General features: G+C 47.6%; 1 protein-coding gene across 1 annotated transcript; it reads right to left on the reverse strand.

The window, feature by feature from the left end:
• Positions 1-42: 42 nt before the first annotated feature.
• TFIP11 (tuftelin interacting protein 11) lies at positions 43-25171 on the reverse strand (the record flags this gene model as incomplete). Its single annotated transcript, XM_082640088.1, has 13 exons — positions 25088-25171; positions 23210-23430; positions 8763-8916; positions 8299-8455; positions 7024-7151; positions 6476-6628; positions 4396-4923; positions 4177-4283; positions 3349-3517; positions 2712-2955; positions 2251-2393; positions 1652-1817; positions 43-398 (listed from the first exon to the last, which is right to left on the reverse strand). Exons 2-13 carry the CDS (start codon positions 23419-23421, stop codon positions 43-45), a joined length of 2517 nt encoding a protein of 838 aa, XP_082496214.1. The 5' UTR covers positions 23422-23430; positions 25088-25171.

Below are 25171 nucleotides of genomic sequence, written 5' to 3' on the forward strand. Positions count from 1 at the left end.
TGTTTGTTTATTCCCCAATCCATCTGTGGCAGGTGCTGCGGGCTACTTGGCCATGTCAATCAGGCTCTGCAGGGAGGTGGGCACCCAGGTCTTCTCCCCCTGCACGAACACCACGCCCCGATCGATGTAGATGACGATGCGGCCGAAGGTGTACAGCTGCTTCCCCTCGTGTCGCTTCCCGATGACGGGCATGAAGACGATGTTGTGCTCCTCGGCCTTGGTCTCAATGAGGTCTTTAAAGTTCATGGGCACGGAGCTGGCAGCCACGCCGATGCCTCTCTGGGCCATGTTCTCAGCCTCCCGCCGCTCCTGCATGGCCTCGTACTGGAAATCCTTCCTCCGCTCCGTGTGGGTGAGGTAGGCGATGTTCTCCCGTGCTCCAGGCTGCATGTAGGCACCTGGCAGATACAGAGTGGGGGGTGGTGAGGGACAGGTCCCAACATGACAGAAATGGAGACGCGGACTTGGCCTAGGGCTTGGTATGCCACAGGCGCCGTCTCCTAAGGCCTCCTGGGGCCTCAGAGCGCTGGCTTAAAACAAACCAGATGATCAAGCACCTTGGGGGAAGTGTGGCCAGCTGGCTGCAGTCACAAATATTCCACATAATAAAGAAGCATCAGCAAAGGATTTATTCTTATGGGCCAGAAACCTTGACAGTCATTAGCCACTGTTCTATTCCCTTCTTGCTAGAGTTTTCACTCCACACTTCCCCCAGGGCAGCTTTTAGAACCCTGAAGACATATGGCCTATACTAGTTATATATTTAACTTACCCATACAGGCCCCCAGCCCTGGAAGAACTTTAAGTATATCTGGGGAGCTGAAACACACATGTTTCAGCTTCACAGATGAAGGGATATACAGGACCATATGTACCTCATTAAATGCAGTATGTGTCTATGAGTTCTAAGTCCATTTTCATGTAATAGGCTAAGTAGAAAGAATTAAAGCCTCGCCTCGGGAAATAATTACAATCCCAGCTGCCACTCTAGTTCTGTGACCTTGAATGAGCCCTTGAGCTTCTCTGTGAAACAAACATGGCTAGATTAGGTGCTCCATTGGCCTTTGCTTTGAGATGTGAGCACACTCTTCACACAGGACTGGCTGAGTAGCTCCCAGGCAGAGGGACTTGCCTAGAACTGAGTAGTTCAGGAATAGATGATAGTAAACGAACAGTCAGCTGCCTACTTCTGACACACCAAAGACACCACCTACTGAGTGCCGTCCATGAACAGTACCTTGGTCCCCCTAGGTTCTTAATAAAAACCTGGAAGTGGGTCCTTACTACTGCTTTACAGGTAAAGAAAATGGGCTAAAGAAGTTAAGCAACTACTAAGTGTTAGACTGTCACCCAGCTCCATGCCATGAGCTGTTACACTGGAGTGGCCACAGAACGCCGGCCGGGCAGACATGCCGAAGAGCCCAGACCCAGCTTAAGTGAGTGCCCACTCAGGAAGAACACGTTTCCCAGCCCCAGGAGGCGGGGGAGTGGCTGCTAGCTAAATAAGTACGTGATGGGTCTTGTGGGCAAGAGTCTGTGTGCCCTGGAGGCGACGGCGAGCCCACTGGTACCTGGAAACTCTGTGTCATTTCCATGCTCAGAAACGTGGAGCTCAGGCCCAGGACCTCCACAAAATGGAACCCTCACTCACCGACATTGGAGGACACCGCCCTGTTCATGATGTCAAGTGCCTCGTTAAATTTGTCCTTGACAGATGGGTGCGCCAGCACTTGGTCTGAGAACATGGACTTCCAACCCAGGTACCACTTGGTGATCTCCTCGTAATTTGGGCTGTTACTGAGCCAGGAGCACAGCACCTGCCAAAAGGGAACTAATAAGAAACCTGCATCCACAGTGGCAACAAAGGGGGGCAAAACTTCCAAAGGGGCCACTTGTTTTGTTTGGGTCCTGCTCCTACAAGCTGATGATACCTGCAGGGGTTTTAGGGGGTCAGCTCGGTAGCTAAGTGCCCTGCATGTAAACTGCACCTCGGCCTCCCACCTACACAAGCGATACCAGTCCCCACCTTACAGGGCTGTTGTGAGGAGGGGCATAATCAGACCAAGTGCTTAGAACAGCATCGGGCACGTGGCAAATGTCCAATAAAGCGGTGCTCGCTGTTCCTGCCTGCCTCATTCTTACCTTGCCGCGTAGTTTACCTTCATTGTGTGGCCACAGCACTGCCACCCAAGGCTCCAGTGACTCCCTCCCTGTCCCCAACGCACCCCAACAAAGCAAAACAAAGCATACCTGAAGCCACTTGGGGAAGAAGTGCTTTTCAAGAAGCCCCACCAGGCTGGAGACAGAGATCATCCCTTCCCAGTCGATGACCCAATAAAAAGCATCCATGTGCTGCTGGTGGGGGTTGATGACCAACTCCCCGAGGCACATCCCTGGAAGAGAAACCCAGCCTCTAAGGCAAAGCCACACAGCAGCGGCGTCACCAGACAATGTCGGCCTTCGATCTGCTTTTAAAGGTCAAGTTTAAGCTCTTGTGGCAATTCTTAAAAATTGTTTTCTTCTCTAGTCCAGAAATAGCTCTAGTTTTAGAATCCAGTATGACAATACACAAAACGCCACCTCTTATACTGAGAACCATCACGTGCTCAGAGCTCAAAGGCCATGTTTTTAAGCAGCACCATCATTACCACCAACCACAGAAACCAGGCACTGAAGCTGCTCGACTTGGATGCATCTCCCCATTTCCTTACCCAGTTTGGGCACTATGTTCTTGACCATGAATGCTTCCCAGGAGCCGGGGGTGAAGACGTCTTTCCAGGGCTGGAGGATGAGCTTGGCTGAGGAGTCGCTGGGGTGCCACTTCTGCAGGGCACTGGCCAGCTTGCTGCGGATGGGGGGGTAGAGCGGCTCCAGGCGCGCCTGCATGAGAGGCAGCCACGGGTGGATCCACGAGTGGATGGGGACGGTGTCTGTCAGCGGGTTCCAGTTGTCCACCTGCAGGAGGAGCGGGGGAAAGGCAGCAGTTCACGCGGCCTGTGGGGCAGCCACACGAGGCGGAGGTCCCCGTCTTCGGCGCGCGTATGGGCGACACGGTCTCCATTACATTTCCCCCAAACAGGGACACCAACCCACCAATAGACCCATGCAATCTGTATTAAATCTCAGAAATGGCACAATTCTGATTTTACTAAAGAAGCCAAGTAAATGGATTCCCTATTAAGGGAGGGTTTTGGGGGAAAGTGCTGAGCAAAGGGCTGGAGTTAACATTACAGAACAGTGGCCGTGTTGATGAATTCTGGGCATTGTAACAGCAGTTGAGAGGATGAAGAGAAATGCGAAACAGTCCCCGTGTTTCCTGATGACCACCGTTTCCCACGCCCGGCCCACCTCCTTCTGCAGCTTGGGGAAGACGAGCTGGTCCAGGATGTTGTCCAGGATCCACACGGGAACGATGTGCACCCAGCTGTCCAGGAAGTCTACCATCGGGTCACAGTTCCTCGGTTGCCAGTGAGTGACGATACTTCGAACAAAGGGCATCCAGACTTCCCATATCAGCCTATGCGAGGAAGGCAGAGGGCGGCTGGCGAAAAGCACTGACTGGTTTCCACGTGTGCAAAGTACACCGCCACCCACCGGGTAAGAATGAAAATGGCAACAGTGGGGCACTCCAGTCACAGACAACCATCGGACCGGCCCATGTGTTGGCCAGACGTGCGCCCGCCTTGACCCTGCTCTCCTGGCCGCCCACTCGGCCTCAGGGCCTGTCTCCTCAGTAGCACCTGCCTCCCTGGCAGGGCTGCTGCCGGGTCCCACCCCACCCCCGCAAGCGTCGTGTGCTTCCGCAGCTGGAGCTCTATCTGCACAGCCTCATGCTTCGGGTCACAGCTTCAACGTCACCTCCCCCGAGAGACCTGTGCCCCCCCCCAACAAGTGCACATACACAGGTGGGCACCCTTGTCATTCTCTACTGCTGGACCCAGGTGGCAGCCTGGGTTTATCTGTCCACTTCCTTGGTTACCACCTGGCTTTTCCCCTCACTGGAGACAGGCCATCTCTTCACTCCCAGGGTAAGGCAGCACGGAACACAGGCAGATCCTCAATGGCCACTTGACAGGTGTGGGGTGAACTAATGAATGAATTTAAATTCCCCGAGCAGCACCGGCACGTGGCCGAGGGCTCACACAGGCAGTAAGCCCCGTCCCCCACGAGGAGCACCTGTGGAAGGCGTCTGCCGAGAGGTCCTGCCCCCCGTGGGACAACAGCTGGTCGTTCTCCAGGAGGCTTTTCCACTTGGAGATGATCTCAGTGCCGTACGTACAGTCCTGAGGAGAAACACAGCAGCTGAGAGGCAGCCGGCTGACGGCCCCCTGGACCATCTCGCACCCAGGCCTGTCCCAGAGGAGAGGCAGCGTGGCGGACTCCCCGCCCACTCACCTTGAGGGGGTCCCACTCCTTGAAGTAGTCCTTCATGAGCGGGTAGACGATGGCCACGGCCAGGTCCACGCGGTCGGACATCCTGTACTCCTCGTAGTACTTGTCCTGCAGGGTCTCAAAGATGCGGGCGCACTCGTCCAGGGTGAGGGGGTCACTGCAGCCGGGCTGCAGGCGCCGCTCGCACTCCTCCACGAGCCCCAGAACCTTGCTCAGGTTGGAGATGGCCCGTTCCTCGTGCTCCAGGACCTCCGACACCTTTTCCAGCTCATGGGAAAGGTTGATCACCATGTCTCGCTCGTATTGCAGCTGCCGGTCGTTCTGGATGATCTCCTGCTCTGTGAGGTCGATGAGCAGCTGCAGGTTGTGCTCCAGCTCCGGCAGTGCGAAGCCAGGGGCCTTGGCCTCCTTGCCGGGCTGGGGCGGCTGCTGTGACTGCAGCGGGAGCCCGTCGTCGGGGACGCTGTGCTTGTGGCTGATCTGGCTGTAGCTGTAGTAGACCTTCTGCTCCCGGCCCGTCATGTCTATGACCTTGGAGAAGGTGGCAGAGGACACGCGGGTTAATGCTCACCACTGCTGCCCTGTTAGACACACACCTGAGCCCGGGGCCCGGGGAAGGCACGACGCTGGTGGGAACGTGTCAAAACCACACCGCCCAGCAGAGCTGGAGAAGGGCGGTGCTTCTCAAAAGTGGGGCCTGGGCTGCGCTAGATTGGAGGAGACTCCAGGGACAAAACAACCAGGTACAAACAACCAACCGGTTCTTGACTCGGTCCCCCTGGACCAACTGGATGGAGAAGACTTTTTAGCAAAACTGATGAAATATGAATGTGGACTATTTAGTTGAGATGAAAATCTATTTTCATGGAAAAGTAGAGGCTGTACTGATCAGAGCAGGCAATGGGACAACATACACAATCAAAATATCATATTTTGGTTTAAAAATGCATATTTAGACAAAAACACCTGCAAGGATGTACATCACGGGTGTGAAAACCAGTCATTTATGGGAAAGGAAAGTAATTCTAATATTTTTGCCTCTATTTCCTAACTGTCTAAAATGTACTGCATACTGCTCTGTAGTAATAGTTGTTTAATTTAAAAACAACATGAAACATACAAAAGCCACAAAGGCAACCAAGGAAATGAGCTAACTTCAATGTCTGAAGGAGACTGAGGAAACGAGAACATGGCTGTGATGAAACAGAAGCATCGCCATCACCTGAGGTGACAGTGTAATCTCTGAACCACCTGTATTACAAATACCTTGGGGAAAATAACTGAGCATGAGCCCTCAGGCCCCATCTAGATCTACAGCCTCAAAATCTCCAGCTGTGACCTGGACATCTGCACTTCTCACCAGGTCCCAAGTAACCTGATACACAACACCCTGGCCTCTGAGAACCTCACTCGACTTTCTGTAATACACACACACTGTATCCTCTATGCTATGTCCCCTACAACAGACATCTGTCACCAATGTTCTCTGGCCACTAGGGACAGTAATGGAAAAGCCTCAGACTATCCGTACAGAACAGTGGTAATCATCTTAAATGCAACGCTGGGATGCCCTGAGGGCCCACTCCTGCTCGAGAAGTGAGTTAGTGCAACCTTCCCACGATTTAAGAGCCTTGAAGACTTTAGCCTGTGACTGCACTTCTAGGAATCTATCCTTAACAGCTGTAAAACAAAGACAAGCCTTTATACACAAACTAACCTGCCCCAAACCAAACCAGAAATGTTAAAAGTCTAGCAACAGAATAACAGGAACATCATAGCAACAGAATGACAGGAGCATCATTAAATTCACTGATAGCAAGCTCCAGAAAGCTGGAGACATTGTTCGATTTAGCACTCACACCACAAGGAGCGCTTGGCACAGGGTTGGGACGGCAATGAGCCTGAGCGTGAGTGCGGGGAGTGGGCACAGGCTGCTTCACGCCACAGAAGCAGCACACACAGAGCCGGGATGGAAGGCCCGCGGGAACCTTACGAGCAAATGTTCGGTGACTGCTCTGGTGTGTGGGGTAACTTTGTGTCTTGCAAGCCCCCATCCTGGACCAGGCATCCATGGGCCCCGTACCTTGACCTGAGAAAGCTCCTTCTGGGGAGCAGCAAGCTTCTTGCTAATCCTGCCCTTGGCTTTCAATTCTTCCACTGTCTTGTAAGAGTATCTGGGCTTCTTCTTGCTTCCACTGGGGTCTTTCCTCCACTGGCTCAGCTCCTTCTGAAATTCCTGAGTCAGAGGGATACAGTCCATCACAAGAAGGAAGGGCCACTTTTTACCACAGGTGGGGTCGGTGAGACTTTCACAAGGTTCTGTGCCGAGGACCGTGCTGTGTAACACTAAACCCAGCCAAGGACACTGCTTGACACCCGCTCCCCGCCCTTACCAATGCTGAGACCCCTTCCCGACACACCCAACCTTATGTTCTCCCCAGGACTTCCTGCAACCACAGTGTGGTTACTTGTTTACCGTGTCCCTGTCCATCAGGCTCCACACCCGTTCAGCGTGGGACACCAGCCTCCAGCACAGTGAATGGCGCACGGTAGCTGGGCGAGTGAGCGAGCATATGAACAAACACCAGTTGAAAGGGGCACAGACAGCACCCGGCCCGTCTCCTGACTCACCTCCTCGGCTTCTTCTTCAGAGTCAGCCACGGGGAAGTCTTGCAGGAGCTGAGTGGTGCGCTCCGAGCCGTATGCCCCCACAGCGCCCTTCCCCTTTCTCTGCTTGGCTTCGATTGGGTTGATGATACCTGACAAATTTCAGCAAAAGACTGAGACTTCAGGTCACGGCATTTGCCATGTGTGTGAGGGGGACCACACTCCTGGGTCCTTACTCAAGACGACGCACCACCCAGGAAGGAGAGTGCACTTCTGCCCTCCCAACACTGTTCCGCTCCCGGGTGACCGGAAGTGTCTGTGCATTTATGCTGCCACAGAGCAGTGTGCGGATATCACCATATGTATGTCCTAAATACAGATTTCCATTTCCACTTGGATTCATTTTTTTAGTGAATGGGAATATTCATTTATAACTGGAAACTCTGGCATACTAGAGTCTACACTTTGTTAATTTGGAAGCCTATTAATATAGAAAGGGCAGTAATTCAGATAATATATTAATTCTGATTAAAGTGAGGTGAAGCTGCCATTTAATATGAAACTCCATCTATTTTACTTAGTACTTCATGTCTCCCATGCTTAACTTGTTCTATAACATATTTAAGCCTTGGAAATAAATGTGTCTTTCCTGTAAAAAAAAAAGTTTACAAACAGGACTACAACATTTCAGTGAAGAACTGCCCACCACACCCCTTCCAGCTAGTACTGTGGAAATGCCACATTAGAACGTCCCTCACTCATTCCAGGTCACCTTTTCCATCTTCACTCAAGTCCATGGATTTTTCATACAGCTAATAGTTACGTGTCCTGCCCCTTTGTGAGCAGGGGCCACAGACTCATATGCCTTCAGGGCCCAGAAACATTAACAGGGACAAGGAAAGTGGGCTGGGGTGTGGAGAAAGCTTCCAGAATAAGGCCGTGGCTGCTACCTGGGGCAAGAAGATTCAGCTAAACCAGTCACTGCCAAGCAAATCTAGAATTCAGGTTTTTAAACACTGGCAACCAGTTTGATTTTTTTAGAAACACTGGGCGGGCCAGAAAGAAGCCTGTTTTCAGCCTATCAGCCTGCAGCCTATTTGAACCCTAACCTCTCCCTCCTGCTAAAATAAGTGTATTTTATGTAACTTGAGTTCTGATAAAGTGCAGTGGCTTGGAGCACAACTGTCATGTGCTGCCAAAAAAGCGAAAAAGCAGAGAAAAGGCAAACCACGCCCCAGCTGCTCTTCCGGCCTCTGCCTGGCCGCCCTCGTGTGAGACAGCGGAGTGGGGGTACCACACCTTGTGCGTTCTTCCCGAGGCCTCTTCCAGGGACATAGCCCATCTTCTGAAGAAGCTTCTGTCCAATTCCTTTTGTGTGTCTTTCCCAGCTGCCAAAATCCATGAAAGACTTGGTTCCTCCTGCAAAACCTTTCTGGCTGGGTTTAAAATTGCCACCCTGAAAAGAAGAAGAAAAATCAAAAGAAGGAAAAACGTAAGAAAGAAAGCTTGGCTGATGGGAACATGGCCTGGCAGTCACAGAGTGTTGTGAAAAGTATCCTATTGTACAAACCAAACATATCTGTGACATGTCTCAGGAAAGAGACAAGACTGCACTGCACATATCACCCCTCAGGGAAACCTACCTCACAGGGAGAGACCCACACGAGCGGCCTCCAGCTGAACCCCTCCCCCAGCAGATGCTTGGGCCAAAGTGATCTTCCAGGGCTATTACTAAGGTCACAGTCCTTCAATAAAAATGCTACCGTTTTTAACTTCTTTGGTCCGAAATCCTTAGGAAATTCATCCTGCTTAACAGGTTTCTCCTCGTCGTCGGAGCCTTCCAGCTCCGGCTCTTCTGCCGCCCCTTTCTTGAGACCCGCGCTGATGAAGTTGACCGGCGCCGAGTAGTCGCGGGCCCTGCAGGCAAACACAAGGCCCCACGGGGTCCATGAGAACTCTGCAGGCATCCCTTGGAGCAGCTTTGCTGGCCACAGAACTTCCTTAGAGCGGACCTCGTGGGATCCATTTTAAAGACCAACCCATTGACTCGTATCAAAAGGGCCCCAGTAATCACGTTTGACATTTTTGCCTGATGTGTTCAAGTCAACTCCATGGCTTAAGAGTTACCAATAACAAAGTTGACTAAAAATTGTAAATATGATGCGACTGTCCACCTTTTACGTTTTTAAAAAATTAACTTACTTTAAAAAGCATTTGTGACACTGAGTCGAGATGGCAGAGCAGGAGGGTGTGGAGCTCAGCTCCGCCCACAAGACGTCAAGAACACATGTACAAATGGAACGGCTCTCAGAGAACACCTGCTGGACACCAGCAGAGGACCTCGGACACCAGAAAGGACAAGAAAGAGCTCCGCGTAACCAGGTAGGACAAAAGAAAGACAAAAAAAAAAGCAGCAGGACAGGACCTGCGCCCCTGGGAGGGGAGGTCCCGTCACCGGCAGAGAGATCGGCCGGGACAGAAAAGGAGCTTCTGAGGCTCAGAGGAGAACGCAGCAACCGGTCCGTGACAGGCACAACAGAGTGAGAACTAGGTGGACAGTCTGTGCCACAGCCCTACACACCCCAGCCTGAGGCCTGTGTCCGCTGGGACGGGCAGGGGCTGCGTGCCCGAAAGTGGGGTTTAAAGAACAGACCCGGGGAGAGGCCTGCTGCTGGCTGTGCAGAGACAGGCTGTAGGGGTGGGAGTGCGGAGCTCTGCAACCAGGAATGCTGGTGGAAGCAGCCCAGGCCGCCACAGAAGTGAAGTGCCATTTTTAAGAGGCACGCGAAGCGCAGGGCCACCACCACAGCCTCTTCCCCCACGTGCGGCCCCTGCCTCCCCGGGCTCTGGGAGGGGCCCCCGTCTAGGCAGCCCACTCGCCCAAGCTGGCTCGTGCGCTCCAGCAGCCTCGGGAGCAGATGCCCATGGGTGGCCCGCACACAGAGGTGGGGCTGAAGCCACAGCTGAGCACCAGGGGCCCTGAAACTACGGAAGAAGAGCTGAAGTCTCTCCTTCCGGCTGCGTGAACTGGATTTACACCTCCGCTGGCGGCTTTATAAATTCAGCTCCCGCTGAACGTCCAAGAGGACGAGCGCCCCCTCGGCTGAAACAGGCCTGGCTCGGCAGCCGAGGGCTCCGTGGGCACATACATGCGGGGCTGGGCCAGGCCGGAGTCCAAGCTGCCCCCACAGCAGGTCCAGGTGCAGCACTGCTGTGGTCCTGGGACCTGAGTTCAGTGCATGTGCACTGCTGGCCTGGTGAAAACAATGCCTGAGAGTCACCGGGGCCGGCTGCCGGCTCACCGCAGTTAAGGTGGGACCAGTGCCAACAACAGCGTGCTTTGTGAGCCCACGCAGTGGGGGAGGAGGGACACGACAGAGCACATTCACAGGTGAAAGCTCCAAAGGAATACTCAGTGGCTTCTCTCCCAGTGGGAGTGCTCCAATCCCACCTACCTTGCACTGCAGATCAGAAACACAGCTCAGAAACAGACCTGGGGGCTTCTACTCCAGCAGCTAAGGAGCAGACGCTGCCCCTGACACGGCAGTGACAACCACAGAGCAAAGAGGAGGCCTCACTCGATAGGCAGTGTAGGCTGGTCACCACATCAGTCACACCACCTATCAACGGGATAACGGCCAGCACACACTGAGGAAAGAGGTGGCAGACCTCCTTACTAAAGGCAGCACTTGCACTGAAGAAATATTAAACCCACGCCGGCTGCACAGGGACATTCCCACTTAAAAATAGCCTTCCAAGGGCTTCCCTGGTGGCACAGTGGTTGAGAGTCCGCCTGCCGGTGCAGGGGACACGGGTTCGTGCCCCGGTCCGGGAGGATCCCACATGCCGCGGAGCGGCTGGGCCCGTGAGCCATGGCCGCTGAGCTGCGCGTCTGGAGCCTGCGCTCCGCAGTGGGAGAGGCCACAACAGTGAGAGGCCTGCGTACCGCAAAAAAAAAACAAAAAAGCCTTCCAGGGACTTCCCTGGTGGTCCAGTGATAAAGAATCCACCTCAATCCAAGAATGTGGGTTTGATACCTGGTCAGGGATCTAAGATCCCACGTGCCACGGGGCAACTAAGCCCACGCACGCCACAACTACTGAGCTCACACACCTCAACCAGAGCCCACGTGCTGCAAACTACAGAGCCCAGCCCTCTGGAACCCGTGCACCACAACAAGAGAGAAAACCCACACCCACAACTAGAGGGAAGCCCACACACCACAACAAAGAGCCCACGTGCCTCAACGAATATCCCACGTGTGCTGCAACTAAGACCCGACGCGGCCAAAAATAAATAATAAATGAAATAAATAAATAAATAAATAATAAATCTTGGGGGAAAATTGCCTTCCAAGACAGTCTGAGGGTCTAGCGTCAGGAGGAGGAACCCCCAGGGCATTCAGCTTCGAAGGCTAGTGGTGCTTGAGTGCAGGAGTTCCGCAGGGCTGAGGAAACAGAGACTCCACTTTTGAAGGGCACACACAAGGTCTCACATGCACTGGGACCCAGCACAAAGCAGCACCTCCATAGGAACCTGGGCTAGACCTACTTACAGGTCTTGGAGGGTCTCCTGGGGAGGCAGGGGTCAGCTATGGCTCACTGGGGGGGGGCAAGGACACTGGTGGCAGAGGTCCCAGGGAACACTGGTCAGTGTGAGCTCTCCTCGAGGCCCCCATTTTGGCACCAAGGCCTGCCCCCACCCAACAACCTGCAGGCTCCAGTGCTGGAACGCTTCAGTCCAAACAACCAGCCAGATAGGAACACAGCCTCACCCGTCAGCAGAGAGGCTGCCTAAAGTCGTACTGAGCTTAAAGCCACCTCTTGACACAGCCCTCCCCACCAGAGGGAAAACACCCAGCTCCACCCACCACAGGGCAGGCATCACTCCCTCCCACCAGGAAGCCTGCATAAGTCCCTGGACCAACCTCACCCACCAGGGGGCAGACACCAGAATAAAGAGGAACTACAATCCTGCAGCCTATGGAAAGGAGACCACAAACACAGAAGGACAAAATGAAATGACAGAGAAATATGTTTCAGATGAAGGAACAAGATAAAACCCACAAGAACAACTAAATGAAGAAGAGATAAGCAATCTACCTGAAGGAGGCTTCAGAGTAATGATAGTAAAGATGATCCAAAATCTCAGGAAAAGAACAGAGGCACAGACCAAGAAGACACAGAAATGTTTAACAAAGAGCTAGAAGATTTAAAGAACGAACAGATGAAGAATACAACTAAATGAAAAAGACACTAGAAGGAGGACTTCCCTTATGGTCCAGTGGTAAAGAATCCACCTTCCAATGCAGGGTACACGGGTTCAATCCCTGGTCAGGGAACTAAGATCCCTCATGCCGCGGGGCAACTAAGCCTGTGCGCTCCAACTACTGAGCCTGCGTGCCTCAATGAGAGAGCCCACGGGCCGCAAACTACAGAGCCCATGCACTCTGGAGCCCATGCACCACAACTAGAGAGAGAAAACCCGCACACTACAACTAGAGAGAAACCCACGCAGACAGAAGCCCACATGTCACAACGAAAAGCCTGCGTGCAACCAAGGCCCAACGCAGCCAAAAATAATAATAATAAATAAATGAATATAAAAAAGATACACTAGAAGGGATCAATAGCAGAATAACTGAGGCAGAAGAACAAATAAGTGAGCTGGAAGACAGAATGGTGGAAATCACTGCCACAGAACAGAATAAAGAAAAAGAATGAAAGGAAATGAGGACAGTCTCAGAGACCTCTGGGATGACATTAAACACACCAACATTTGCATTATGGGGGTCCCAGAAGGAGACGAGAGAGTGAAAGGGCCTGAGAAAATATTTGAAGAGATTATAGCCAAAACCTTCACTAACATGAGAAAGGAAACACTCAGTCAACTCCAGGAAGTGTAGAGAGTCCCATACAGGATAAACCCAAGAAGGAACCCACTGAGACACATATCAATCAAACTGACAAAGAAAAAATATTAAAAGCAACAAGGGAAAAGCAACAAATAACAAGGGAATCCCCATAAGGTTATCAGCTGATTTTTCAGCAGAAACTCTGCAGGCCAGAAGGGAGTGGCATGATATATTTAAAGTGACACAAGGGAAAAAAACCTACAACCAAGAACACTCTACCCGGGACTTCCCTGATAGTGCAGTGGTTAAGACTCTGCACTCCCAATGCAGGGGGCCTGGGTTTGATCCCTGGTGAGGGAACTAGATCCCACATGCAGGCAGAACTAAGACTTCGCATGCCACAACTAAGGAGCCAGCAAGCCTCAACTAGGGAGCCCTCAAGCTGCAACTAAGGAGCCTGCCTGCCACAACTAAGACCCAGCACCACCAAATAAACTAATTAATTAATTAAAAAAAAAACTCTACCCAGCAAGGCTTCCATTCAGATTTGATGGAGAAATCAAAAGCTTTACAGATAAGCAAAAGCTAAGAGAATTCAGCACCACCAAACCAGCTTTACAACAAATGCTAAAGGAACTTCTCAAGGCAGAAAAGGCCACAAACAGAAACAAGAAAATTATGAATGGGAAAGCTCACCGGTAAAGGAAAACATACAGTAAAGGAAAGAAATCATCCACACACAAATATGATATCAAAAACAGCAACCATGAGAAGAGGGTAGTACAAATGCAGGAAATGGGAAATGCATCTAAATTAAGAGACCAGCAACTTAAAATAACCTTGTGTGTGTGTGTGTAGGCTGCCATATCAAAACCTCATAGGAACTGCAAACCAAAAAACTACAATAGATACACACACAAAAAAGGAAAAGCAATCCAAACACAACACTAAAAATAGTCATCAAAGCACAAGAGAAGAAAACAAAAGGAAAGAAAAAAGACCTACAAAAACAAACCTGAAACAATTAAGAAAATGGCAGTAAGAACATACATACTGATAATTACCTTAACTGTAAATGGATTAAATACTCCAAGCAAAAGACAAACACTGGCTGAATGGATACAAAAACAAGACCCGTAAATATGCTGTCTACAAGAGACCCACTTCAGATCTAAGGACACATAGAGACTGAAAGTGAGGGGATGGAAAAAGGTATTCCATGCAAATGGAAATCAAAAGAAAGCTGGGGTAGCAATACTCATATAAGACAAAAGAGACTTTAAACACTGTTACAAGAGACAAGAAAGGACACTACATAATGATCAAGGGATCAATCCAAGAAGAAGATATAACAATTGTAAATATTTATGCACCCAACATAGGAGCACCTCAATACATAAGGCAAATGCTAACAGCCATAAAAGGAGAAATCGATTTTACAGCCCACTTTTATCAATGGACAGATCACCCAGACAGAAAATCAATAAGGAAACACAGGCCTTAAATGACACATTAAACAAGATGGACTTAATTGATATCTATAGAGCATTCCATCCAAAAGCAGCAGAATACACATTCTTCTCAAGTACACATGGAATATTCTCCAGGATTGATCACATGCTGGGCCACAAAGCGAGCCTTAGTAAATTTAAGAAAACTGAAATCATATCAAGCAACTTTTCTGACCACAATGCTATGAGATTAGAAATCAACTACAAGAAAAAAAACTGTAAAAAACACAAACACATAGAGGCTGAACAATATGCTACTCAACAACCAACGGAACACTAAAGAAATCAGAGAGGAAATCACATAACACCTAGAGACAAATGACAACAAAAACACGACAATCCAACACCTATGGGACCCAGCAAAAGCAGTACTAAGAGGAAAGTTTATAGCAATACAATCTTACCTCAGGAAACAACAAAAATCTCAAATAAACAACCTAACCTTACACCTAAAGCAACGAGAGAAAGAAGAACAAACAAAACCCAAAGTTAGCAGAAGGAAAGAAATCATAAAGATCAGAACACAACTAAATTAAATAGAGACAAAGAAAACAACAGAAAAGATCCATGAAACTAAAAGCTGGTTGTTTGAAAAGATAAATAAAACTGAAAAACCTTTAGCCAGACTGTCAAAAAAAAGGAGAGGGCTCCAATCAATAAAATTAGAAATGAAAAAGGAGAAGTTACAATGGACACCACATAAATACAAAGGATAAGAGACTACTACAAGCAACTATATGTCAATAAAATGGACAACCTAGAAGAAATGGACAACTTCTTAGAAAGGTACAATCTCCCAACACTGAACCAGGAATAGAAAATATGAACAGACCAATTGCAAGTACTGAAACTGAAACTGAATAAAAAATTGCCAACAAACAAAAGCCATCCAGGACCAGATGGCTTCACAGGCAAACTCTATCAAACATTTAGAGAAGAGTTAACATCTATCCTTCTGAAACTATTCCACAAACTTGCAGAGGAAGTTAACATTCCCAAACTCACTCTATGAGGCCACCATAACTCTGATATCAAAACCAGACAAAGATATCACAAAAAAAAAGAAAAAGAAAGAAAATTACAGGCTAGTTTCACTGATGAACATAGATGCAAAATCCTCTACAAAATACTAGGAAACCAAATCGAACAATACATTAAAAGGATCATACACTATGATCAAGGGGGACTCATCCCAGGGATGTAAGGATTCTTTAATATCTGCAAATCAATCAGTGTGAAACACATCAACAAATTGAAGAATAAAAACCATATGATAATCTCAATAGATGCAGAAAAAGCTTTTCACAAAATTCAACACCTATTTATGATTAAAAACAAAAAAAGAACTCTCCAGGAAGTGGGCATAGAGGGAACATACCTCAACATAATAAAGGCCATATATGACAAACCTACAGCTAACATCATATTCAACGGTGAAAAGCTGAAAGCATTTCCTCTAAGATCAGGAACAAGACAAGGATGTCCACTCTTGCCACTTTTTTTTTTTTTTTTTTTTTTTTGCGGTACGCAGGCCTCTCACTATTGTGGCCTCTCTCGTTGCGGAGCACAGGCTCCGGACACGCAGGCTCAGCAGCCATGGCTCACGGGCCCAGCCGCTCCGCGGCATGTAGGATCTTCCCAGACTGGGGCACGAACCCGTGTCCCCTGAATCGGCAGGCGGACTCTCAACCACTGCACTACCAGGGAAGCCCCACTCTTGCCACTTTTATTCAACATAGTTTGGAAGTCCTAGCCATGGCAATCAGAGAAAAAAAAGAAATAAAAGGAATACAAATTGGAAAAGAAGAAGTAAAACTGTCACTGTTTGCAGATGACATGACACCATACATAGAAAATCCTAGGAAACTACTAGAGCTCATCAATGAATCTGGTAAAGTTACAGGATACAAAAACTAATACACAGAAATCTGTTGCATTCCTGTACACTAACAAAAGATCAGAAAGAGAAATTAAAGAAACAAACCCATTTACCATCATCAAAAAGAATAAAATACCTAGGAATAAACCTACCAAAAGACCTGTACTCCGAAAACTTTAAGATGCTGGTGAAAGAAACTGAAGATGACACACACAGATGGAAAGATATACCATGATCCTGCATTGGAAGAATCAGTATTGTCAAAATGAATATTCCACCCAAGGCAATCTACAGATTCAATGCAATCTCTATCAAATTACCAATGGCATTTTTCACAGAACTAGAACAAAAAATTTTTAAATTTGTACGGAGACACAAAAGACCCCAAATAGCCAAAGCAATCTTGAGAAAGAAAAATGGAGCTGGAGGAGTCAGGCTCCCTGACTTCAGACTATAGTACAAAGCTACAGCCATCAAGAGTATGGTACTGGCACAAAACCAGAAATACATATCAGTGGAACAGGATAGAAAGTCCAGAAATAAACCTACACACCTATGGTCAATTAATCAACAAAGGAGGCAAGACTCTACAATGGAAAAAAGACAGTCTCTTCAATAAATGGTGCTCGGAAAACTGGACAGCTACATGTAAAAGAATGAAATTAGAACATTCTTTAACATCATACACAAAAATAAACTCAAAATGGATTAAAGGCCTAAATGTAAGACCTGATACTTTAAAACTCTTAGAGGAAAACATAGGCACTGCTCTCTGACATAAAACGCAGCAATATCTTTTTCGATCTGTCTCCTTGAGTAATGGAAATAAAAATAAAATAAATAAATGGGACCCAATTAAACTCAAAAGCTTTTGCACAGCAAAGGAAACCATAAACAAAACAAAAAGACAACCCACAGAATGGGAGAAAATATTTGCAAACGATGTGACCGACAAGAGATTAATCTCCAAAATCTACAAACAGTTCATGCAGCTCAATATCAAAAAAAAAAAAATCAAAAAATGGGCAGAAGACCTAAACAGACACTTCTCCAAGGAAGACATATACGTGGCCAAGAGGCAATTGAAAAGGTGCCCACCATCGCTAATTATTAGAGAAATGCAAATCAAAACTACAATGAGATATCACCTCACACCAATCAGAATGGCCATTAACAAAAAATCTACAAACAGTAAATACTGTAGAGGGTGTGGAGAAAAGGGAATCCTCCTACACTGTTGGTGGGAATGTAAATTGGTACAGCCACTTTGGAGAAGAGTATGGAGGTTCCTTAAACAACTAAAAATAAAGTAAAGCTGTCACTGTTTGCAGATGACATGATACTATACATAGAGAATCCTAAAGATGCTACCAGAAAACTACTAGAGCTAATCAATGAATTTGGTAAAGTAGCAGGATACAAAATTAATGCACAGAAATCTCTGGCATTCCTATAAACTAATGATGAAAAATCTGAAAGTGAAATCAAGAAAACACTCCCATTTACCATTGCAACAAAAAGAATAAAATATCTAGGAATAAACCTACCTAAGGTGACAAAAGACCCCTATGCAGAAAATTATAAGACACTGATGAAAGAAATTAAAGATGATACAAATAGATGGAGAGATATACCATGTTCCTAGATTGGAAGAATCAACATTGTGAAAATGACTCTACTACCCAAAGCAATCTACAGATTCAATGCAATCCCTATCAAACTACCACTGGCATTTTTCACAGAACTAGAACAAAAAATTTCACAATTTGTATGGAAACACAAAAGACCCCGAATAGCCAAAGCAATCTCGGGAACGAAAAACGGAGCTGGAGGAATCAGGCTCCCTGACTTCAGACTATACAACAAAGCTACAGTAATCAAGACAGTATGGTACTGGCACAAAAACAGAAATATAGATCAATGGATCAGGATAGAAAGCCCAGAGATAAACCCATGCACATATGGTCACCTTATCTTTGATAAAGGAGGCAGGAATGTACAGTGGAGAAAGGACAGCCTCTTCAGTAAGTGGTACTGGGAAAACTGGACAGGTACATGTAAAAGTATAAGATTAGATCATTCCCTAACACCATACACAAAAATAAACTCAAAATGGATTAAAGACCTAAATGTAAGGCCAGACACTATCAAACTCTTAGAGGAAAACATAGGCAGAACACTCTGACATAAATCACAGCAAGATCCTTTTTGACCCACCTTCCAGAGAAATGGAAATAGAAACAAAAAGAAACAAATGGGACCTAATGAAACTTCAAAGCTTTTGCACAGCAAAGGAAACCATAAACAAGACCAAAAGACAACCCTCAGAAGGGGAGAAAATATTTGCAAATGAAGCAACTGACAAAGGATTAATCTCCAAAATTTACAAGCAGCTCATGCAGCTCAATAACAAAAAAACAACCCAATCTAAAAATGGGCAGAAGACCTAAATAGACATTTCTCCAAAGAAGATATACAGACTGCCAACAAACACATGAAAGAATGCTCAACATCATTAATCATTAGAGAAATGCAAATCAAAACTACAATGAGATATCATCTCACACCAGTCAGAATGGCCATCATCAAAAAATCTAGAAACAGTAAATGCTGGAGAGGGTGTGGAGAAAAGGGAACCCTCTTGCACTGTTGGTGGGAATGTGAATTGGTACAGCCACTATGGAGAAGAGTATGGAGGTTCCTTAAAAAATTACAAATAGAACTACCACATGACCCAGCAATCCCACTACTGGGCATATACCCTGAGAAAACCATAATTCAAAGAGTCATGTACCAAAATGTTCATTGCAGCTCTATTTATAATAGCCAGGAGATGGAAACAACCAAAGTGTCCATCATCGGATGAATGGATGAAGAAGATGTGGCACATATATTCAATGGAATATTACTCAGCCATAAAAAGAAACGAAATTGAGCTATCTGTAATGAGGTGGCTGGACCTAGAGTCTGTCATACAGAGTGAAGTAAGTCAGAAAGAGAAAGACAAATACCGTATGCCAACACATATATATGGAATTTAAGAAAAAAAAATGTCATGAAGAACCTAGGGGTAAGACAGGAATAAAGACACAGACCTACTAGAGAATGGACTTGAGGATATGTGGAGGGGGAAGGGTAAGCTGTGACAAAGCGAGAGAGTGGCATGGACATATATACACTACCAAACGTAAGGTAGACAGCTAGTGGGAAGCAGCCGCATAGCACAGGGAGATCAGCTCGGTGCTTTGTGACCACCTAGAGGGGTGAGATAGGGAGGGAGACACAAGAGGGAAGAGACATGGGAACATATGTATATGTATAACTGATTCACTTTGTTATAAAGCAGAAACTAGCACACCACTGTAAAGCAATTATACTCCAATAAAGATGTAAAAAAAACAAACAAACTAAAAACAGAGCCATCATATGATCCAGCAATCCCACTCCTGGGCATATATCTGGGGAAAACCGTAACTCAAACAGATACATGTACCCCAATGTCCACTGCAGCACTAGTTACAGTAGCCAAGACATGGAGGCCACCTAAGTGTCCACTGACGGACGAATGCATAAAGATGTGGTGCACACAGTGTTCACTGCAGCTCTATTTACAACAGCCAGGACATGGAAGCAACCTAAGTGTCCATCATCGGATGAATGGGTAAAGAAGATGTGGCACATATACACAATGGAATAGTACTCAGCCATAAAAAGAAATGAAATTGAGTCATTTGCAGTGAGGTGGGTGGACCCAGAGACTGTCATACAGAGTGAAGTAGGTCAGAAAGAGAAAGACAAATACCGTATGCTAACACATATATATGGAATCTTAAAAGAAAAAAACAAAAACGCTCTGAAGAACCTAGAGGCAGGATAAAGATGCAGACGTAGAGAATGGACTTGAGGACGTGGGGAGGGGAAGGGTAAGCTGGGACGAAGTGAGAGAGTATCACTGACATATATACACGACCAAACGTAAAATAGATAGCTAGTGGGAAGCAGCTGCATCGCACAGGCAGATCAGCTTGGTGCTTTGTGACCACCTAGAGGGGTGGGGTAGGGAGGGTGGGAGGGAGACACAAGAGGGAGTAGATATGGGGATATATGTATACATATAGTTGATTCACTTTGTTATACAGCAGAAACTAACACACCATTGTAAAGCAATTAGACTCCAATAAAGATGTTAAAAAAAAACGTGGTACCTATATACAATGGAATATTACTCAGCCATAAAAAATAATGAAATAATGCCGTTTGCAGCAACATGGATGGACCTAGAGATTATCATACTAAGTGAACTAAATCAGAGAAAGACAAATATCATCTGATATCACTTATATGTGGAATCTAATTAAAAAAATGACACAAATGAACTTATTTCCAAAACAGAAACAGACACACAGATCTGGAAATCCAACTTATGGTTACCAAAGGGGAAACGTGGGGGGAAGGGATAAATTAGGAGATTGGGATTAACGTATACACACTACTGTATATAAAATAGATAACTAACAAGGAGCTACTGTGTAGCACAGAGAACTCTACTCAGTATTCTGTAATGACCTATATGGGAAAAGAATCTGAAAAAGCATTTGTTTCAGATACTATTTCAAGCAGAAAAATCAAACAAGAAAGACATTCTCATAAATCAAAATCATAAATAAATAAAATATATTAAGAGAGATTATATAAATGTAAAGTATATTAGCAATATATCAATCAGATTCTTAGAAAATCTCATGTCCATTAAATTTGTTTATGAAAGCTAAAATACCTAAGAGGGACTTCCCTGGTGGTCCAGTGGCTAAGACTCCGCTCTCCCAATGCATGGGGCCCAGGTTGGATCCCTGGTCAGGGAACTAGATCTCACATGCTGCAACTAAGAGTTCACACACTGCAATAAAGATCCCACATGCCACAACTAAAATGATCCTGCATGCCGCAACTAAGACCCGGCGCAGCCAAATAAATAAATAAATAATAATAAAATATTAAATAAATAAATAAATAAAATAACTAGGAAATTAACTCTGTGAGATGGAAAGTATTGATTTTAACCCTGAATGCCGCAAGAACAGTAGTTAAAATAAATCATTAGCAACAGTTCCTTTTTGTATGAGCTGGAGCTGATAGCTTTCTATTGAGTAGCTGAAGGGAGAGAAAAGATTCCAAAGAAAAGCCCCAGGAATACAGCAAAATAAGGCAATGCTTTACAAAATGACTAACCTAGTAAATAAACATCCCCATGGCAGCAATAAAATTCAGAGAATTTTTTCCTAAGAGATGCAATACAAGAGCCCAACTCTAGAGTCAGACAGGCCCAGAGTCTCACAGCTTAGCTGCATGGCTTTTGGCTGCTGTTTCTTAATCTGTAAAATGGGATGATAATAATGGTACCTTTCTCAGACTTCCCCGGTGGTGCAGTGGTTAAGAATCCACCTGCCGGGCTTCCCTGGTGGCGCAGTGGTTGAGAGTCCGCCTGCCGATGCAGGGGACACAGGTTCGTGCCCCGGTCCGGGAAGATCCCACATGCCGCGGAGCGGCTGGGCCCGTGAGCCATGGCCGCTGAGCCTGCACGTCCGGAGCCTGTGCTCCACAACGGGAGAGGCCACGGCAGTGAGAGGCCCGCGTACCGCAAAAAAAAAAAAAAAAAAAAAAAAAGAATCCACCTGCCAAATGCAGGGGACACAGGTTCAAGCCCTGGTCCGGGAAGATACCACATGCTGCGGAGCAACTAAGTCTGTGCACAACTACTGAGCCTGCGCTCTAGACCTCACGAACCACAACTACTGAGCCCGTGTGCCACAACTACTGAAGCCCGCGGGCCTAGAGCCTGAGCTCTGCAACAAGAGAAGCCACCACAATGAGAAGCCCGGGCACCGCAACAAAGAGTAGCCCCCACTCGCTGCAACTAGAGAAAGCCCACGCGCAGCAACGATGACCCAATGCAGCCAAAAATAAATAAATAAATAAATTCATTTAAATAAATAAATAAATAAAATAATGGTACCATTCTCATAAGGTCAATGAGACCAGGCCTGTGAAGAACCCAAAGATTTTGGCTGCTATTACTATGATCTTGCAATTCTTGACCTCTGATCTATTCATCGTCCACTGTTCGATTTCTTGCCAGAAGAAAAAAGGTTGAACTGATCTCTGCTCTTTCTCCCCAGTTTCCTTTGTGAAAAATGTACAATATCAATGGGCCTCCAAGCCTCAGGTGGGGACAGGGAGACATACCCACATCTACTACCCACTCTGGTCAAGTGAGTTGCAGCCAACACACACACGACTTCACACCAAGGAGGAGGCTTTCAGCCTGAATCCTCATCCCTGTGCTGCCATCTTAGCCCAGGTCTCCCGCACCTCTGCCAGGACCACTGCCTGGGCCTCCTCACAGAGCCCGCTCTTCCACTGTGGCTCCCCGCCAACTTTGCACATGAGCAAAAGGGTCTTCTCCCCTTCTCCGCAGGTCATACGCTCTCTACACAAACCCACGGCCTCCTCTCAGTCTATACTCCCCATCTCTCCCCACTTCAGCCCACAAAACCTCTCGTATCCTCGTGGGTGCCCGGCTGCCCCCCATCAAGGGCCTTTGCTTACTTGTGCCTCCCCTACCGGTCAATCTTCCCTGACCTCCCAGAAGAGGTCATACTCCCTAAAATGTGTTCCCCCTCAGGTCCTGAATCAGTTACACCCTTCCATTGTGTGAGCCTGTCTCCATCCACTAGAGTCTGGGCTCCTGGAAGGCAAGGACTGGGTCGACAGCACAAGGCTTAATATACATAACTGCTCACTTAACACCAACTGATGATCAACCAGTCAGAGAGCAGCGCTCTAACCTAAGCGGAACTGGGCTCCCGAGCAGATGCCGTAGCTAAGGGACTCAGTGAGGCTGGGAGGGAAATTTACTTGGCGGGGTAGCTCCCCGACCCCTAGGGAAGCAGCCCGTGCCAGCCATACCGTTTGCCTCCAAAGCTGGGCCTCTCTTCATCCGAGTCTCGCTCTGCCCACACTCCGTAGGTGGCCTCTTCCTTGGTCTGCCAGTGGCGCTGCCGGTTGGGGTTGAATTCATTCTGGAGATCCCAGTCGGTGATCTCAAAGTTCTCCCGCTCGTCCTCGTCATCCATGTGGCCTTGGCCTTCCCCGTCCCGGTACAAGTGGGACAATGACATGCCCTGTCACTAACGGAAGGGATAAAAAAAGGTATAGTGTGTGACAAGTCCTGGGAGCAGCAGCAGGCTTCCCTGTGAGTTCCTACTCCTTGCTGCCTTCAGAACTTCCTGCAGACTAAAATTCACTAACATCGTTACAATTCAATAAAGCAGACACTAAAAACATATTGTAGAAAACAACAGGTACTAAAACAGGTGGAACAAAAGACCAGTCCCAACAGTCCATGTGATTCTTAAGCATGTATTTCCTTGTCAATGTCGTAAAACATCACACACACTCACATACACACAAACCACATAAAAACAACTAAGGAAGTATGTTGTTCTATGTATTATTGCCTCAGAAATGAGGTGGACGTCTTCCTGGACCCCAGAGATTTTATTAGTCTCTTCTATTGTCGAGTAAAGAGTTTCATCTGGACCTCTGACAGTCGCAGCACAGTGAGTTTTTTTCGAAGACGCTTTCTGAAACACATTATTTGATGAGAGCCTCATCAAATGAGCCTTAGTTTTCTTCACAAAACATGAACCTCTTCTGAGGCGCCAGAAGGCAGAAGTAATTATGAACATGACCTTAACAGTACACAGCTGTGAAGTGGAATACAGACATCATCTCAGGGTAGCTGGGTGATGAGATTCAGCTGTCTCTTAAGTGGATTGACTGCAGTACCAACCTTAGAGCATGCTTGTAAGGCAGATTCAACGACATGGTGCCTTAAAATCACTTAGCTCACAATAAGTGCTCAAGAAAGAGCTTGTTATGGTAATCCCATGATTAGGTTCATAGCCCTTCCTATTATTGGATTCGGGAATGAGCCGAGCAAAGTGACTGTGAAACCAGCTGCTAAAAATCACAGCCCGAGTTCAAATCTCCACTCTACCAGGTACTCAGTGTATGAGTATTAAATGCAGGTGAAGTGCCACGCATGGGCCACCACACAGCAATACATTCAATATATGACAGCACTGTGACTCGCCTCTAGCAGTTGCTGCAAACAGCCTTCAGGGACGGGGGCTGGCTACTTCCCCAGGCGGTGTTAAACTCTGGTCAGCTCTGTTTGAAAGTTTTCCCTGCTTACTCTACTCACTGGCGCACTGGTTGGGTGCTGCCGGTCCCAGCCTCATCCAGGAGCGCAAAAGAGGGAAACATTCTCAGAGGAGGCGGGGAGTCCCAGATACGTGGGAGTCACTAACACCGCTGCCTCCTTGGGCACAGAGCATGGGGATAACCACATAGTTGTCACGAGTTATAGAGCCCCCGGGGGGGTGCTAAGCACTTGCTGGACGCTTGAGGCCGATAATCTCATGTAGGCATCAAGACACTTCTACGAGGAAGGTGCTACTAGCGTCCTCAAGCTTCAGATTAAGTAAAATGAGACTAAGTTAAATAATTTGCCCTAGGTTCCACGGCTGGCGGGGCTCGAAACCAGATGGGCCTGAAGCCAGGGCTCGGGTGTCTCCCTGCCATGCTGTCCAGGCCCCGCGGCGGAGACTCGGTGCCTAACTCGGCCCAGGCCCCGACTGCCCGGTGACGCCGAGCGGCCCGCCCCTCTCCCCGCCTCGGTAGAGCCGTCTGCGAAAGGGAAGCGCAACTGGCGAGGCCGAGGCCCACCTCCCCTGGCACCGAATCCCCCGAGTCCCCTGCCCACTCCCGGGCCCCACTCACCTCTCTCCTGCTCAGCGTATCAAACACAACTGCCCGCTCCGGGATAGAAGCGCGCCGCTTGGGGCCGGAACCCGGATGTGCCGG

Source organism: Mesoplodon mirus, assembly GCF_964341445.2.
Source record: "Mesoplodon mirus genome assembly, chromosome: 13".
Lineage (NCBI taxonomy): Eukaryota > Metazoa > Chordata > Mammalia > Artiodactyla > Ziphiidae > Mesoplodon > Mesoplodon mirus.